The 20,024-nt window shown below is 40.1% G+C and overlaps 1 protein-coding gene across 4 annotated transcripts; it reads right to left on the reverse strand.

The window, feature by feature from the left end:
* Window positions 1–1,955: 1,955 nt before the first annotated feature.
* LOC125880817 (transforming growth factor beta-1-induced transcript 1 protein-like) lies at window positions 1,956–18,726 on the reverse strand. Of its 4 annotated transcripts, none has more exons than XM_049563559.1 (12): window positions 18,471–18,726; window positions 13,031–13,081; window positions 12,524–12,693; window positions 12,304–12,359; window positions 10,149–10,285; window positions 9,352–9,433; window positions 8,854–8,938; window positions 6,432–6,614; window positions 6,128–6,301; window positions 5,960–6,041; window positions 5,377–5,525; window positions 1,956–2,869 (listed from the first exon to the last, which is right to left on the reverse strand). In XM_049563559.1, the coding sequence occupies exons 1-12, from the start codon at window positions 18,481–18,483 to the stop codon at window positions 2,603–2,605; spliced, it is 1,449 nt and encodes a 482-aa protein (XP_049419516.1). In that variant the 5' UTR covers window positions 18,484–18,726; the 3' UTR covers window positions 1,956–2,602. The 4 variants fall into 4 exon arrangements, with proteins under 4 accessions (XP_049419516.1, XP_049419517.1, XP_049419518.1 ...); XM_049563560.1 differs by having other exon boundaries at window positions 12,545–12,693; window positions 18,471–18,724; XM_049563561.1 differs by lacking the exon at window positions 13,031–13,081 and having other exon boundaries at window positions 18,471–18,724.
* Window positions 18,727–20,024: the final 1,298 nt, after the last annotated feature.

Consider the following 20,024-nt stretch of genomic DNA (forward strand, 5'->3'; position numbering starts at 1 on the left):
TTACAGAATCGGCCTACTTGGCCCAGGCCCCGGACCCCAAAATGTCAGGGCCCCTCCCCTGACCCCCTCCTGCAAAATGTCACTTATAGGCTGTAGCCATGGAGTCAACACTGGGGGGACCAAATTTGCAGAGAAATTTGGGGGTCATCCGTCTCTGGACATTTGAAATCTCATTTCCTTGTATTATTTATCATGAGAAAGTACATAAATAAATACATAAAGTATACAGGCAGTGCAGCATAGACGATTGACACTTTAACAGTCATATTACATTCTAGTTTTTCACTTGTTCATCTACTTAAATATTGAAATAGAGAGACGGCACATGTTTGACATCGATTGTACCAACCCACAGCAATCAAACAATAGCCTCTGCCAGGATATGGCAAAAAAAACATGCAGAACTGCAGTAGCCTAAAATGTAATACTAGAACCAGTGGAGGGGTTGTGATTCTCTTTTAGGGACATTTTTGGTACATATGATATGATACAATATTTCTGGTAAGCATAAAATATCCATACCATCATGCAATTAACATGGCAAAAACTGATTTTTAAGATGTGTTTGTATGAAACATGATATTTTTCATTTAGCAGCATGCTTAATATGGTGTTGGCTTTGATCACTGAAAGAATTTTGGCCTTATAAGGCTTCTTTGAATATTTCCACCCCCTCACATTCCACCCCATCACAGGCTGATATCTAGATAAAATGGGTATGTAAAAAAAAATGTGCTTAAGCTTGCAAAATACACATGGATGGATTAATAAGCAGGCCTACTGGGCACAGGGCCAGGAGCCCAAAATTCTCATATAGCACGTCATTGTACGTACCAACCAGGAAGGGACTCAAAATGACCACAAAAAGAGACACAAACCTAACCTAAACTGATGCATGACGACTACAAAGAGATACAAAACATTAAAATAAATAAAGAGGGGCCAAAACCGCTAAAGTCTGTGTCTTGCTCCTGCGTAGTAGAAGTAGTGGGGCCTTTGGCATGTCTGCACCCAGGGGCCAATTGACTCATGATCCCTCATATTTGCAGGTCAAACATTTTCTTCATGCTGTGAAATACAAAATTCTACATTTAGCTTCCACCAAAGATCTTCATAGCTCCAATCTGAACGGTTCCCATGGAACGACCCAGTTACCCTCTGATATCTCCTCTATGTAATGCACTGATGATGCACTGCCAGCAAACATTATATTCTGTGTATACTTCAGATCATAAGTAATAATGTCAGCAAATATTGGTGAGTTACTTCTTTCCAAGTAGAAGCTGTAGTGGGATACACATTCTTTCAGACTGCATTTTTCATCTGCCAAAACATACCTCCTCTCCAAAATAAAGTCTGCCCTACCATCAAGTATTTTATTTTGTGTATACATCACATTGGGCAGGTCCTGATCATTTTATTGTGTTTTTTTTAAAAAAAATATTATTTCATTGCATTTTATTATTGTAAAAGCTTGTATTGCTTCTACATTAGAGCTTTATTGTGAAGGATTTTGACATACAGTATATATTATTAGTGTAATTTTAGATTGCTCGGGAGGGATGATAGGACAGGCATATAAGTTCATTGCTGTTATTTTTCATATGCAGAATGACCTTAGGGTTTTATGGGGGTTTTTATGCTTAATGTTGTAATGATTTTGTTATGTGTGATTGTCTGTCCTGTTATGACATAAAGGACCATGTTGGTAAGAAGTGTTCACACTCTACATGTTATCCCTTGGATTATTTGTCTTTTTTTATATATAAAATCAATTCACGCAGCATGGCTAACCTTGGTAAATGTTTCTTCTTTCCTGGCAAAAGTTATAGTGGAACACACATTCTTATTTTAAGGGATGTATAGTCTTGGTTTAATTATAAATACAAGCATATTTCCCCTCTTTTCTCACATGTCACAGTCGATCCTTTGAGTCATTCACCCATGAGACAGCATAACAAGTTGTGTTCTCCTTTATTTTATTCTTTGGAACTGTTTTTGGCATATTGCATAGAGCAATGGTGAGAGAATAATAACAAATATCTGACATTAAACATATGAGAGCTTACACAAAACATACAGTATATAGCAGTCAGCAGACAGTATATGAATGCAATTGCAGTGGCACTTATACTTTTTGCAATATAAAGCAAATATATTAAAGGGGATTTTTTTCGCACAATGGTACAAGTCCTTCACTGAAACAGTAAATCTGCTCTGAATTTACTGTTTATTTTCTACCTTTGGCAAAAGAATTCAATTTTCGATATTCAATTTGAATCAGTACAGTATGTAAAAGAGTCACATACATGACATTTGGCATCTTTTTGTATCTGTCTAACCAATGCAAGAGTTATATTTCACGCTGCCAGTCAAACTGCAGTCCACTTTTATTGTGAAATAAACAGAAATTAATCAGGTCGGATGATTCTCTTTTTATTCCCCTCCCTGTATCAACTCAAATTTTCTTAAAACCAAGAAAGAGACCAGCTCCACCCTCATTCCCGCAGTACAAAAACAAACAAATTGAGAACTCAGAGTCATACAGCTTCTTCACTTTGTGACCCAGAGGAGGAGGGGGAGGCAAAGTCCTGCTGTGTCCTCAACCAAACAGTTTGATGAAGCAGGGGTGGCAGTACGGCTTGTTCTCCTGCTCCTTGAAGCAGCCTTTGCTCAGCGGCTTCAGGCAGAAGTGACACACGAGGTGGTGCGGGTGGAATTTGGCCCCCATGGCGGTGACGCAGCGGCCCAGGATCGGCTGCTGGCAGGCCTGACACATGCTGCCGCGGGACTGGTGGTAGTGGGCCTCGCACAGCGGCTGACCCTCGTGTTCGAAGAAGCTGCCGTTCACAAAGGGGCTGTAGCACTCCTGCAGGGGGAGAGGAACAGAGAGACGCAGTGAGACTCAGAAAGCCCTGACTCATATCACTGTAATTACACAGATGTCATGTGAAACAGCAACTTTCTCATGACATAATCCCAACTTATTTTTAGTGTTTTTGATTTTTTTTTTTTTTTTTTTTTTTTTTTAAACCTTTCTTTACTGGTAGTTTTGCTGAGAGCAGGAACGCCCTGCTCACACAGAAACACACATGGACACACCACAACCACCGTCTGATCTGTTGGTCACCGAGCAGCTTCTCTGCAGCAGCTGTGGGTTAATGTCCCATGACCCATCTGCAGGGCAGTAGCACAGATTTTTTAGAAACGCTGAGGCCATAAATCCAAATTGCCGCAGTACATCTCCACCTTTTCAGAGTACTTACAGAATTTAAAAATGCCACATATTATTTAGGCCTGTTAATTTACACTAAAACTTATGTTACAATGGCCAGCATGTAGCTGTGGTAGAGTAGGCTAAATTCCTTTTGTCGTTACTGTAATTAAATATTTTTTATGTCTTAAAAACAGTCAAACTGAGTCCAAAAACCAACGAGTGACATCACGATAGCTACGTACGTTTTCTTATATTTTTTGTATGTTTTCCTACAAAAGCAATACACGTACATATCGTACATATCCCACGTATTCTGAAAGGCTGACATCACGTGACCAATGCGCTGATGGCGGTAAACAAGGAAACATGATAGGAAACGTGATGGACAGGTCACAAAAAAAATTTGACTTTACCCCGAGACCTTCCTCTGATGTTGCATATTCGGATCTATGTGAACTCTGAGTGAACTTTAGGTCATTTTAAGGTACATCCACGGCAATTTTCCTTTCCTAAAACTAACCAAACTAACTTTTATTGGTTAAACTTAACCTCCATAACTCTATGTTAATTACGTAACTGTATGTTATGGACATAACGTCATTCATAGGGAGCAAATTCGTAGGATATCATGCGAACCGTTTTAAGAATACGTTGTTTAAAGGTATGCCATGCAGTCTCTGACCTCTACTATGGAGCAGTTGTTTTTATGAGTGGGTTCCCGTTTAATTTGTCTGATGCACTCACATGACGATCCATTGATCACCATGTGATAACGCCAAGAAATGCGCATGATGTGCCAACACAGTCACTAAAGAAGACTGCTAGCAAGTACACATAGATTTAAACAATGTTTTAATAATGTTATTAAAAAAATCAACTTTGCAAATGTTTAATGAGGAATGAAACGAGTTCAACACTTTTATAAAGACAGGGAATGAATGTAAACCTAACCTAAAAAAACACATGTTAAAAACTCAACAGCAATGTCTCTTTCCAGAATCATGACCTGGTTACTCAAGATAATCCACAGAGCTTGTTGTGAGCAGTTTCATGTAGGAACTATTTTCTTTCTACCGAACTACACCCGCCAACCATATCACCGCACAGAAGGAAGCGTGCATAGAGACATTGCTGTCTGACTGTGAGCACCACAAGCTGAGTGCCATCTAGTTCCATTATATTGGAGAGAAGGCAGACATCTCTACGGCTGATATCTCCAACACACAGCAACCCACACCTAAAATATTTAGATTGATAAATAGCACTACAGGTAAGAGGAAATTGATGCAGTTTTATTTCGGGGTGAACTGTACCTTTAAGTTACATTTTACTACTGTAGCAGGTTGAGCTAGTTTCCACTTCTTTATAAAGCACACATCAAGGTTTATGCTGCGCCCTCAAAATATTCAACATAATAAACGTGTCATGCATAAATGTCATGCATAAGGCATCTCCAGCAGAACACACTTTAAGTTTATTTTAATTTGTTTATTATTCTGCTTTAGTTCACTGTTTACACAGAGTGTGTGATAATCTGTGAGCGACAAACGTCATGAGGCGGCGTCCTTTGTTTTTTTCTTTTCTTTCTTCTCTTTCCTGTTTTGGGAGAACATGTTGTGTTGTATTGTTGCGCAAACCTTAAAAAAATATACGCAGTACCAAGGAGAATGAGGTTGACAAACTGAAGTCCTGTCGTCTTAAGAGTGCAACATTTAGTCCAGCAGTTCCCAGTCTGAGAGGTCATGAAATGATTAATGGGATAGTTAAGAGGAAAAAAAATCTGCTGCAGTCTTTGCTTTTTTTATGAAATGCTGAATATTTTTACCTCTTTTGGCACCACAAAATAATTTCAGATGAGACCATTTGAGTTTAGTTTTTCATTTGTATTTTTTGGCACTTTAAGCACCACAAGTCGAGTGTCATTTAGTTCCATTAGACTGGAGAGAAGGCAGACATCTCTACGGCTGATATCTGCAACGCTCTGCAACTCACACCAAAACAATCTAGATTGATAAACAGAACTTTGTGTACAAGGAAAAATATGTATTTTTGGGGTTACCTGTCCTTTTAAATTCTCTGACCTACCGACTCTTTCTGACAATAGGTCTACAAGAGCTGCAACCATAACACACCAGTGATAAACTTGGAGAAACACTCACCCTACATACAAAGCACTGTGGGTGCCAGAGAGAATTGAGAGCCGAGATGTAGTTTTCCAGGATGGGCTGGCTGCAGCCTTGACAGCGGGAAGCAAACAGAGTCAAAAAGCACTGCTGGCAGTACTGCTGGCCCTCACGGTCATGGAAACCTGCAGAGGATACAATCACAGTTCAACACAGTCACTGTGTGATGCTGGGGAAAAAAGCACTGAAACTTTTCCATGTTAAATTGTTCTGTGCAACATGAAACATTAATCTGTTTGTAAGGGTTTAAAGTTTTACTGATGTGAGTGCTTTTTGTGTCACAGCTTGTTCTGCTTTAAATGTGGCAATTTTCATGTCAAAGACTTAGTGTTTCCCCCGAATTCTTGGCAGCGTGGACCTGCCTTTACAACAGAACATTAACTCTCCTTTGAGAACCATACAGATTAGATGCTTTTAGCCAGCAAACAGCTCTCTAGCCATTACAAACTCTGGGACAGATTGTTTTTGTAGGGCTGTATGTGAGAATGATCCTGTTGAAGTTTACTGTTAACAGTTGTGTGTTGAACCCAGACAGGATACAGTGTGTGCCACCCATTACCTTCCTCTCCAAACACCCGGCTGCACTTGACGCAGCAGAAACACTCTGGGTGCCAGTTCTTATCCAGAGCGGTGACCATTTTCTGAACGACAAGAGGAATTAAACAGTTAGATGGCTTCAGGTTGGTTTAAAGCTGTTACATGACACATGATCATCCAAGTGTCTCACATTTAGGATGGGCTTGTTGCATTGCGCGCAGTGAGGGGAGAAGAGGGTGAAGTAGTCCGACTCGCAGTACGGCCGTCCATCCTTCTCGAAGAAGTTGCGACTGCCTAACTCTGTCTCGCACTCGGTGCACACAAAGTGCTCTGGGTGCCACACCTTCCCAAGAGCTGTTACCACCTGCACAGGAAACAGTCAAAAGCTAATTAATGAAACAAAACAAAATCCTGTCCAACCTGTTACCAGATTTGGGAACATGTGTCACATGTCCTAACCATCAAACATTAATAAACCTGGGTCAGCAGCTTACCTGTCCCACTACTGGCTTTTGACAAGCTGAACAGTTTCCTTTGGAGGATGTTTGAACTCCTTGTCGACTCAGATCTGACTGAAGCAGCCCCAGCATGCTGTCCAATGAGCCGCCAGATGAGGGCTGTGCTGGAGGGGCGGGCTGCTGTGGTGCTGTCACCACTGGATTGACAGGCGCAGCTGGCTGGAAGAAGACAAAGAAAAATGCTACATGGCACATCTGTCTTTGGGATTATAGTTCTTTTAGAGTGAATCAGACTACAGTTGGTTTGAAATAAATTGCCATAAAAGACAGAGACTGTAAAGGGCCATCTTCACCAAGAACGAACAATAACATTTTGTAAAAAGTGGCGCCAAGCCCGCGCTGTGCTCTCCAGCTGTGTCGGCATTAAATCTGAATGGTTTGGCTGTCTGTGTTCATTTAATCGCTCTGAATGCCAATACTATCGTTCACCACTGTCATCGTTATAGCTGCATTGTGGACTCTGCCATCCACTTGGGTTAGAACCATTTTTAAAATTATATATTTACAGCCATTCCCACTTAAGATGGCTTCTCTTTGTTACAAAACTGTCTGATGAAGGTCTAGTCACCAAAACATTACAGCATTAAAGTCATTATTTTGCAAGTTAGACAGTGTGCAGGAGTCTTTTCTACAAAATGATATATTTACAGTTATTGTTATAGTTATTATCAGTCTTAGTGTGGACGGCCCTTAAAGGAAAACTTCAATATTTTTCAACCTGGACCCTATTTTTCCACATTTTTGTCTCTAAGTGACTAATGGAGACAACAATTTACAATTTGTAAACTCTGTCCAGTATTGAGAGATACCACTGCAGTCACAGCAGCAAAACAGGCTGCAGTGTAATGCCTAGGGGCAATTGTGCATCATCAATTTACGTCCATTAAAAATGTTTGTATTTGCTACTTTCAGGCTCAAATTGTTATAAGGAGTGTCTCATAACATTACAGAAAAGACCCTACAAAGAAATGAAATGTAAAAATGTTGGAAAGTTGTAGAAATGTTATAAAATGGGGCACCCAGCTAAGTGGGTAAAGCGGGAGTCCCATGTACAAAGGCAATATCCTTGCTGCAGCGGCCACAGGCTCAATTTCAGCTTGATTGCTTCAAGTCAAGTAGTTATTATTTTTTGTTTTTTGCTAGTCAGTGTGCTGTGCGGTGTACTCCTTGGGACATTGGGACAAGTCCCCAGATTTTGCTGCAGAGTGAGTGCTCCTCATTTTCACTGTACTCTTTGGTGCAGACGGTTGCGGACATGATGCAGTAGCACAGAGGAGAAGAAACTTTCTACCTTAAAGCTCCAAGATAACATTATGTTCTCTCTTTTGCTTGGAAGTGGTGAATTTACAGCTCACAGATACTTAATACAACACAGTCTCTGACTTTTGTTTGATACGCAGTGTCAGCAAAAATGTTGTTGCACATTTCCAATCCCCATTAGCGCTGTTAGCTTGTTTACTAGCCCCGTTCAAACTTTAAAACCTTATAAGGGGTTAAAAAAAGAAGAAGAAGAAAAAATTGGTAATTCTAAATTGGTTACAGCTCTAGTATGTAGGCTTTGCGCTAAATGCTAACTTCAACATGCTAACATGCTCACTGTGACAATGCTAACATGCTGATGTTTAGCAGGTAAAAAGTTTACTCAGGTTACAGTTTTACTCTTTAGCATGCTGACATTTGCTAATTAGCAAAAAGCACAGCATGCAGCAAAGAGAAATGTCATTAGTTTGCTAGTCTTGGGTTGTAAACAAAAAAATAGTTGTTGAAATATTTCAGTCTGGCCAAAGTGTGGGGCTGACATGCCATGCTGAGAGCCACACTGCCAGCATGGTCAAAAACAAGGTAGCCTGTGTATTATGGAACATTATGATGATTATAGTCCACAGTATCCAGAGGAGAAATGCTCCTTTTTAAAAGCTGTTCCCATAACCTCTGCTCACGCTTGTTTATAACCCACAGCTGGACTGGAACCAAACACTTAAAACGACAGAACTACTTCCTCTTCTCAAATGTACCCACTCTGACTCGCTGAAAAAGAGACTGACTGGATGTTATGTTCCACACCGAATGTAGATCTACATCTCTGACTTCCTAGTATAACTGAAAGTATTTCTGAGGCTGGAACATATCTCCACCAAGACTAACTCCCATCCTCAGGCCCTATCTGGTGACTGATTTATACCAGGAGGCATGTGCTGTGGCCAGGCCACACAGTAACAGTGAGGTCATCGTGATGTCGAGTGAACGTCTTCATGAACCCATGAATCACCCTGAGCTGCGTTAAAGCCTGAACAGCTGGGAGTGAATGGTAGAACAAAAACAGCATGCTCTTGCGGTCACATTTTGAGCACAATTACAATTACATTTGGTCGTTTTCATGCTGTTGTGTGACTCTTACTGTGCTCTGGACTCTGAAGTCTGACAGAGACGCCATCAGTTTGTCCAATTCCAGTGTGGCGGATGTTGCTGAGGGCTTCGCAGAGCTGGAATACAAAACACAATACTTGTTTTAACAAAGCCACAAAATGATTTCGGGGAGCAGACCAACTTTTTTTAAAGAATATTTATTATTTATTATTATATTCATTTTTAATTTTAATTTTTAATCAATTTTTTTTTATTTCATTTTAATTTTAATTTTAATTACTTTATTTATTTTGACAAAATTTATGACATTACACAATACAAAAAGGCACAAACTAAGAAAACTAAAATGTTAGTGGTTGCACAGTTTAATTTGATTTAAAATTTCTTTTTAAATCAATTTGTTGATCCTCTGTTCAATTGTGCAGCTCTTCTGCTTGTGGAAACTCTACAGTAAGTACTTTGTATGCAATATGATTTCAGAGAATTCCCCCAATTCTTTAGATTTGAGTAAATTAATTAGATTTGGAACCTGGAGGAGGAGGTCGTGGCTTTATCCTTGATCTTGTCCCTCTCATCTTTCTTAGAAGACGGGAACTGGGCCAGGATTTCATCTGAAGACAAAAACAAGGTCACATATATAAAAAGACTGACATTAGAGTTAAACACAGGAATATAAAAACTAGTGCTGCCCCCAGTCGTCCAAACGTTATTCGACCAGAAAGGTCATTAGTCGAAAGAAAAAAAAATCAAAACCTATATGACTGGACCATGTGGGAATTTCATTTGAAAGGACAGACACAGGAAGTGACCACGCTCAGCAATCAGACAGGAGTCAGGTTAATTTCCAGGTCTGGTAGCTGCAGTTATTCCACAGGCTAGTTAATAACATGTCGGGCAGGAAATCCAAAGTGTGGGATCATTTTGAGAAGGTGAAGGATGAACCCAAGGTGATATGTAAACTCATCTTCATTGGTCGACTACAAACATCACGTATCATCTGAAACATGGAAGTAGCTACATGCCCATTAGCCCACAGCGTCATTAACAGGCGGCTCGCTCAGTGTGTGACGTGCACTTGTAGATCAAATATAGGACTATATTAATGAAGGTTCATTGTATTTCTCTGTAGTGCTACTGATACTATTCTTTCTCACACCTTCAACTCAAACCATTGTGTTGCCCCGCCCAAAATATATCATTTGATCATTAAATTAATATCGTAAACATGTGGGCAACTAGTCGACTAATAGCTCTAAATGACGACTATTGGTAGACTAGGAAAATTCTTAGTCGTGGGCAGCCCTAATAAAACACACAAACACTGACCTGTGATGTTGAACTGGGTGGCGTTCAGCTCCTGTAACAGATGGTCCAGCTCACTCAGACCTCCTCCCAGCAGCGAGGAGGAGGAGAAGGCTGGAGGAGGATCTGCCGTGCGGGGAGAGCGCGGTTTACACACTGTGCTGTAAGACAGGCAAGACAGGCAGATTTTGAAACATCCTTCATCATGGTCACTTTGTCATGACTCAGAGGTGACTCTGAAGTTTGGTCCATTCGGAAATGAGTCATGTCGCAGCTCAATACTCTCATCTGTCTGTAGCGGTGGTTTCAGATCCAAACATACTCATTGTCGTAAATACACAAAATGACAAATGTGGAAAAAAACTATTTTTTCTAAACTGTGGTTCCTAATTAGATTTACGTAGATTTTTCCCCATGCAAAAACAATGAGAGACTTGAGTGAGTCATTTTCTCTCTGATGTAAAATCTGAAGAACCACCTTCCATTACAACCTACAGAAATGTGCAGCCTGATAATTAGACTGTATGGCCACTTTGTTACACACTGCACAAAGCGAGCCTTTCACGCAGTGCAAATACATACAAAGCCCATGCAAAAATGCACAAGGTGACACAAATGACGTGATGTGACTGAACGTAAGTACCGTACAGAGACAGAACAAAAGAGGAGCAGGCTTGGAGGTTAGTGAGCGAACCCATTGGACTACATGCTAAATCCTGATAATATGTGTTTGTCACTTGTGTAAGCTGTTTTGTTTAACTCCTTTTTAGCAAAATGCTCAGAGTAATTTAAGTATACGTAAGAAGGAGTGAAGCCACAATACACTGCCAGGACAGTATGGAAATAATAAAGAGTGTGGCCATCTTGGTTCACACTAGTTCAGCACACAAAGCCTCCATTCTTACCACGTTCACATTACTTGATTCCAGCTATGGATGGATTAATGAATGAGCCTGCAAGGTACAGGCCCAGGGGCCCAAAGTGTCAGGGCCCCCCCCTGGCTTTCACATGCAAAATGTAACTCAAATTAATGACAAAAATGGGCAAAAAGAGTCTCACAGACACTCAAAATGAATACAAAGTAACACAAAATAACCTACAACCGACACAAAACAGCCACATAGAGACAAAAAAACACAAAAAGATGCATTATGACTACAAAGATACGCAGCAACAATGACAAAAAAGATGCAAAACCAACTAGGGCTGCAGATTAGTCGACTAATTGATGACTAATCGACTATTAAAATAATCGGTGACTATTTTAGTAGTCAACTAATTGGTTTGAGTCCTTTCTCATACTATAAAAGTACACCAAAATACTCTTATTGCAGCTTCTTATGTTCAAATATTGGCAGCTTTACACACTCTCCCACTAGGGTGAACTAAAACCTGGCATGAGTACGAAACAAGACATTAGATGACATAATTTTGGGGTTTGGGAGAGACAGACCGACATTTTTCAACATTTTGACACATTTTTCAATAAAATGATTAGTTGATTAATCGAAGAAATTATCGACAGATTAGTCGACAATGAAAATAATTGTTAGTTGCAGCCCTAAAACCAACACAAAGTCTGTGTCTTGCTCTTGTATAGGAGAGGTGGTGGGGCCTTTTGCATATCTCGGCCCAGGAGCCCATTGTCTCTTGATCCACCCATGATTCCAGCTATCGGTTGCACTTAACTACAAACCATGTGAGCATTTAGTTGCCTTCCACAGTTAGTTAGTACAACTGTGGCATAGCTGTTAAAGGCGAATATTCACTGGGTGCTAAATACTCCAGCAGCCATATTCATGCAAGTGACGTCAAGCGAAAACTTGCTTTGCATTTGGTGTGAAGACAATGTGTAAATCAAGACTGAGTGGGTAAAATAGACCAGCTAGAAAATCTGGAAAGTTCAGAAAATTACATCACCTTTCTGTAATGCAGCCTTTAAAACCAGTAAAAGACAACACTTATATTATGATATCCAAAATCTAAGATGATATCTATTGATATATTGTCCAGCCCTACAAATATATTGTGAATGAAGGACTGTAACTAGTGTAAGCAATGTATTCTATGCAGATGATGCACTACTCTATTTATTCAGTCAAAGATTATACAAATGATATAAAAAGTGTGGACTTGAATACATCATGTGAAAAAGATCAAACATCATCAAGGGAATTACCTGTATAATTTGTCTGGGTTGGAGTTCTGAGAAGATTTCATGGCAGCAGAAACCGTCTGAGGGACGAAACAGATCAAGCTTTTCAGTAAATATGTTACAAAAGCAGCATGAACTCACAGATAATATATGTAACCAAAGTTCAGAGTGTTTAGATAAGATTATAATGATCTGAATCAGAGTGCTATCAGAATCTGAAGTGAAAAAATTGGTATGACTGTACCCCTGGGAGCTTGTTGTCTACCTGCTGTGGGGTGTAGGCAGGCGGCGGTGGCCTGGTTTGGGCGGGCTCCTGGGTTGCAGGGTCAGCATTTTTCGGAGGGTCAGAGGTGAGGAGGACAGGACACCGAGCTAAAGGAGAGCCAGTGTTCTCGAGATCAGCAAGGAGGGCATCTGGAGGGGAGGGAGGGAGGGACAAGAAACTGATATAACAGCATGAATTTGTACAGTCCAATTAAGTTTTTATCAACTTTTCTGATAGGAATAAAAGACATTTATATTCCCCATAACGTATCTATGTCTTTATAAATGTCCCTGATGGAGTTATCAGTTTGTTTATGAAGCATCAAATGGAAATAAAAAGAGATACAAGTTAATAAGTGTATTTAAAAACCATGCAATGCAGATAAAGACGAAAACACTACATGTTAGACATCAAAAAAGTTATGTCCCTGACGCACTGGCAGACACAATGAAACACATGCAAACACATGCACAGGCAGTTACGTACCAAACACAACAATACGAGGACTGAGCGGGTAGTTAGGTGGCTCAGGCACTCCTAAGGAGAGACAGACAGCCCGTGTGACCAATAAAACAGCGGCAGCATATCAGCCCACACATTAGACAGCGTCCTCAGACACTGATCAGTCAGAGGACAGGACAGTCAGACTTTTACGCAACCCAGAGATAATCCATCGACACAGTGAAGTTATTAGAGTGCACAAACTTCTCTGCATTCGTATCTGAAACATGCCGACATGGAAAGGAAGCAGAGAGGAGGAAGAGTGTTTGGCGACTGATATCTAAATCCACTCCACCCCCGCCTCACTCACTCACTCACTTCAAGTGGAGGCTGTCCAGAGACTAAACTTGCTCAAGGGTTAGCCGCTGCATGACATCATTAAGTGCTGACAAGTCTGTGTACGTGCAACTAAAAGCCAAAGCTGGAGTTTGGAAAAAGCTGAACATGAGTAGTTACACTCTAAGTTGTAGAGGAGATGCTGCAGTTTTGGCTAACTGTCATTGTTTTACAATGATGACCATGATGCAACTCAACAGGATCTGTCTATCTTGCTCATATAACCTACATCATGCAAACTTTATGCCTCCCATTTGAGTTTTGTAATAAATTTGTAGTCTCTATGACCACCTGAGGTAACTGTGATGGCATCGCAATGACATTATTAGAGGTAATTATCTCAGATTTCGTGTCACGTTCACACCATATGATGGATATTAGAGAAAGAAAGAGTCCCATGTTAACGGCTTGTCATCAAGATCAGTCATATAATAACAGACTTGATCATGTGAGGGTCAAAATACTATTCATTAATATTAGAACACCATATCCATCTGGGGCAGGGCTCAGTAAACAGAATACATAAAAATATGTACATCACTTGGGAAAAACATGATAGTTACCGAGGAAAAAATCCTACATCCTATTTTGTATCGAATTGTTCTCTAACGGTCTTCCTCATTCTGAAACCACAACACAACAAATGTTACAGAGGACTAATCTTTACTCCCGGCAACATTTTTCAAATGTTACTATAAAGTTGCATAATATAGGTAGGAAAGGAATCAGGGTTGTGCACATTCACTCTTCACAAGAGCGAGGTCAGAATTCAGTTCTCACTAATTAAAATGAACTACTTAACATTCATAGTTCACAATTTGACTTTTGAACTGGTTTATCTTCATGTGTTCTGTTTTTTTAGATTTTTTTAAAATGTGATCATCATTCACTTGCAGATAATTCCCAAGACTGGGCTGATGCTTCAACTTAACATGTGTGTTTCAAATTGGTTGCCGATTTTGCTGACGGTCTTACAACGGGTAAAATGTTCATGTGAGATTTTTTCCATTGGAATCTGTAACTTACTGATTTGTTCATAAAAATATTATCAACTAGGGTTGCAACACTATGAGATTTTGGTATGATAACCATCTCAGAAAATATTCCGGTTTCACGGTATTAAATTATTTATATCATTATCAGTCAGTGACCCTTGAAGGAATTAAAAGAGAGGGGTGATTGTTGGTTAAACACATGTTTTACTGCTATAATTGAAACTTCAAACTATTTTGTTAATGTAAACTTGCATTTTTTTACCAAAGTATGTCATCGCTGCAATCCTATTATGAACTGGCGTCTTTGGTGTTGGTGTACCATAAAACGGTCATGTTCAGCTTCATAAGTTGCAAACTGATGCATTCAGTTCACAGTTCACCAAAAATACAACCACATTCAATGAACACGCTCTTTTAGCACATTCATGCACTGGTAGGAATTTGGTGTAAACAGCATTACTAATCTTAAAACCTATTTTTGTTATACTTTGCTGGAGTAGAGTTCAGAGAAATAATGTTCAGCTGACAAAACTGCTACAGTTGAACCCATCCCATAATAATCTGGGTGTAGTAATTGCAAATCAAGGATCTCAGACAGTGCCAAGCAAATGTGTTTTCCAATAATCTGAAATGAATATTAAAGCCAACAGAGGAACATTTACTCCATTATATTAGATTTCCTTGGGAAGTAACACAGACTTGGCGCTGGGGATGTCCCCATCAAGTTTTCTAGTGCACACTTCAAGTACATTGAAGTTGTTAAAATCAAATGTATATGCTTGACAACTGAATAGCTCTGCATTGCATTAAGAAAAAAATCCTTGCATCCAAGCTGTTGCTGTCTCAAGGGTATGTCTCTGTCCCTTTAAGACAGTGGTTCCCAAGTGGTCCAGCCACGGGGTCCATATTTCCCCTGGGTCATTAGTTCAAGGTCTACAAAGTTTAATAAATCTGGCATCATACTTGCGTTTGGCCATGTCGTCGAGCTAGTTTGCTGTCTCTGTCAAGTAGCTGTCCATTAGTCACTCACTGTACATCAAGAAACTGCACTTCAAAATAAAAGCTCTGTGCCAGAAATGTAACCTACTTAAAAACAAATTCTGTTTTGATACGATCTTCACATGTTTGCAATCTCTTGCGGTCCATTCAGAGTGGATCTGCAACCCACTTTTGGACCGAGGCCCACCCAATGGGAACCACGCTTTAAGCGACTATTGTGGTTGTTTCTTCAATGCAGCCTTTGCATTAGTTTTCTGAATTAACTATGTTCCGCGGAGTACTTACTTTCATCGTCTGTACATGTTTTGCACGTATTAGGCTACACTATTGAATTACTCTTCCTGGCTTTTCACTCAAGGAGCTTTTGTCTCACTTTGCATTGGCATGGTGAGTGAGGTTGTTGTCAGTTCTGCACTGCTGTCTTTCTCTCCTACGCCTGCGGTGAAACACCATGCTCCATAGACGCAATATACTCTCACACTGAAATGAAATGAAACTCATATTTTTGGTAAAAACATAAACAGCCTCATACTGCATTTTGCTGCTGTTTATGGCGTGTGGTGTTTCCCTACGGGCGGGCTCAGCTCACACACATACGGGAGCTCTGCAGAGTGGAGGAGAGAAAGACAGCAGGAGAGCTGACAATGGCTGCACTCTATGTGTCTCCGAATGAAAGCTTCACAAGTTAAGACACCTGTGTGATAGCTGACGTAAAACAAAGGATCGGATCCTCTATATAGCTCAATAAAGCTGATCCCTAACAGTCAAAAAATGCCTTGATTGGCCCTGATACCTATCGGATTGAGACAACCCTTCTTGTAGCTTTTGAGAAAACATTCAGGGCTGAAGCACCAGAAGCCACCCGATATCCATGAATCCATTTACATTAATTATATTGAATGACGGCCTTAGGCGTCCATATTTGATTGATTCCCAGGTTTTCCAGTTGTGATAATGACTTGACGTCGACAGAGATGTTATTTAAAATTCGGGAACTTGTCATTACAGTAACTCTGAAGACATGATGCAACTGTGTTAATGGTCTGGATACTCCTCATGACTAATAAACTGACCCTTATAGTGGAGTTCCCCTTCAATTACACAACAGTGGATACTGTTAACGTATTTTTTCACACGAGACAATGTTAGTTTGGAATTGTTGAAGTTAAAGTTTGGTCTCTCACTTCCATTTAGAGTGGCAGACGTTGGATAGTTCGACCATTAATCCATCCCTTTTTCTTAATCTGACCTCTCTCCTTGCTTGTCAATGAGTATTGATGTACACTCCGAACTGCATGTCGTAGCGTTTACACTAACTGGCGTCCTGTGCAATCAGCTTATCATAGACAGCAGTTTATTAGTTACCAATTTACAATAGAAAATAAACATCCTGGCCTCTGGGGCACAACTACCTCTGGTTTGGGAGTCTAGAAGAGAAGAGAATCCAGTCACCTGAACAGACAGGACAGTCAGTCCTTGTGTGGAGCACATGGTTATAGTTAGAGCTTTTTAATAAGGTGCTGTCTCTTGTTAAAAAGCTTTAACTATAACCGTGGGCTGAAGACCTCATCACTCCACCAGTCGGCTTTGCTTTGTTTTGGTAACGGCGGATGATATCATAGACGTTGTGGATGATGTTTCCAATGTCAAGAACGAAATCTCCAGACCTCAGTTTCTTGTGGCCTTTGTATACTGATATCACGAGTGTTTGATGAATGCTCGAGCCAATCTTTGAGCCTGTTTTTAACATCTGCGGTGATCAGTTATGAGACATGATCAACCCAAACATAACCCTGCATTAGTTCATCCCTGCGGTCACCTCGGCCGCGGATGATTCACACTTCTGGTACGGCCATGTGGTGAGAAACTTCTGCGTACGCTACTTGCCCTCTCCTCCCCGCTGTGTGTGTCTGTCTCTTACTCACACACACAAACACACGCACACACACACACGCACTCTAACAGACTGAACTGCTCATATAAGGAGCTGAACTTCTCTCAATGGGAATTATGACCATATTTAGAGCTGCCTGTCGACTTGTTTGTCTTGGCAGAAAAGCCTCTCTAACAAGTGGTCTCTCTCTAACCGAAAAGCCTCGCCAGATCCGATACATAAACTTACAACACTATCAGACAACGGCACAGTGTCCCAAACATGGCCACCGCCTGACTAACGCTCACCCAGTTACTCGGTCCGTGTGCAATCCAATCCAGATGTGCCCAGATGTGCTTGGCTACATCCAGCCATTCCTTCCAGTATTGCTTGTAAAGCATAAATCCCCCTAATTCTGAAGTGGACTTCAGGAACAAACAAAAAAAAAAAGTTCCTGGGAGAGCAAATGGGCAGCTGAGGCAAACGGGCCTTTCTATTTTCATTGAACTCTGTGGCTTTTTGGGAATAGCAGCGTGGCCATGGGCTATTTCAGGGGCCTTTTTTTCTCAAGCTTCTCATGATGTTACTGTGAGAAAAGCGAAGAAATCCTCCTTCAACATCACACGCTGCTGTCTCACACTCAGTGGAGCATTATGTGTCTTCTCTCCATCCCTGCCTTGTTAATATGAGCGGATGGGAGAGCCCGCAGTGGACCCCTTTTTAATCTAATTTACCAAGAATTTATTGAATTTGCAGGGGGATGCACGGAGCACTAAATGGCGGTCAGGCAGCACAAAGTAATGCAGTTCTTGTGGTACCTGTGTGAGTGTGTGTGTGCTTGGAAAGGTAAACACAATTCTGCAAAAACATTTTTAAAATCTCACAGGATGGGAGCAGGCTGAGGAGATAATTACTGTCAACAGGATGAGAGGCATCATAAGATAAGGGAAAACCTTTGTATACACTGTTTCTGACATGGAAGTTGTGTGATAGTTACATATAAGGATGTTCTCTGCCTTAAAATGTTTGACAGTAAATAAAATTCCCATTTGATTCCAGCCCCACACACGTCCCTGTGGACAGACAATGAAAGGCTACTCCACTATGACTGCCAGAATGAGCAGACCTTATTTCCTCTGTTTGGGCAAACCACCCCTTCCCAAAGATCCCCTCAAGATATCCCAACATGCAGCAGAAGAAGAACAACAACAGTAATACTTACCCAAATCGTCCATGATCTGATTTCAGCCGAGTGTTTTCCTGTGTGAGTGGCACAGTAGGGACGCGGACAGCATTAATAAGAAGTGATGGACGCGTCCCAAAGCCCGCAAGATAGACTATTGTCTGCGTCGCTCCTGAATAACTTCTTAGACACCGTTATCCGCCAAGAGAGGAGGAAGAGGAGGAGGAGGAAGAGGAGGGAGGGAAGGAGGGAGGGCGTCCCGTTTCTTTTTCCTACACGACTCTCTTCCTGTGTAATGCCTACCAGGACCTCAGACTGGAGGAAGGCGTAGCTAGTTAAATAAATGCGGTTACAAACCCCGCATTCCCCGGACACGCGACGTCATCGTGGACATTCCTAGTCCATATTTGGGAGAGAACATTAAGGACAAACTGCAGCTGGACCTGCTGCTGCAGACACGGCGTGAGGCTGCCGGTGATAGATAATACTGGACAATGCATTTAACTGGTGTGTCCTTCATAGTAAAGACAAGCCGGGCATGAACACTGAAGGGGCGGCGCCGATTTTTGAAAAGCAGCTTGTAAAAATAACATTTGGATATCATCATGGTGCCTTTACTACTTTTTTTATTTTTTAAAAAAAATATATATCCCTATCTGATACCGGCATACAGGGCCCTAAACAGGATCTGTCCAAATGAAGGAAATTATCTGATCATTTAAATAAATAAATAAAATAAAAATAATGAATAATAATAAAAAAAATGTTGTATTATACATTTCTATTGAAAATAATTCAAATTAAAAAAATAAGCAGATTTAATAATTTCACTACATGACTGTCCAATCATTTATTTTGTGAAAGGTTTCTACACTCCATGGCAGGATTAAATACATAATTTTGTCTATATTATATTAAATAAATAAATGTGTCTACATTATATTAAATGATTACATTTTGTCTATATTATATTAAATAAATAAATGTGTCTATATTATATTAAATACATTTTGGTTTTATTATATTAAATACATTTCTCTATATTATATTAAATAAATTTGATTATATTTTTGTCTACATTATATTAAATGATTACATTTTGTCTATATTATATTACATAAATAAAACTGTCCACATCATATTAGATCATCACATTGTGTCTAAATTCTATTGAATAAATTTGTCTATATTATATTAAATAAAAAATGTCTATATCATATTAAATAAATTTGTTAATCACATTTTGTCTATATATATATATACACACACACACACACACACACACACACAAACAAATCTTATGTGTGAGATTAAGACTTTTTTTGCTCGTGTGATTTTTGATTTTTTTTTTTTAAATTCGATTTAGTTAGATCCAGGGTGAGGGGAGAGAGAGGGGTATGACATGCAGCAAAGGGCCACTGGTTGGAATCGAACCCTTGATCGCTGCAGCAAGAACAGAGCCTTTGTACATGGGGCATCAGCTCAGCTAGGTGACCTAGTGAGCACCCCCTTGCATGTTTTTTTTTTTTCTTTTTTCTTTACATTTTTACATATGTTTAAAGGTCCAGTGTGCATGATTTAGGGGCATCTGTT

This window comes from Epinephelus fuscoguttatus, linkage group LG20 (genome assembly GCF_011397635.1).
Source record: "Epinephelus fuscoguttatus linkage group LG20, E.fuscoguttatus.final_Chr_v1".
Lineage (NCBI taxonomy): Eukaryota > Metazoa > Chordata > Actinopteri > Perciformes > Serranidae > Epinephelus > Epinephelus fuscoguttatus.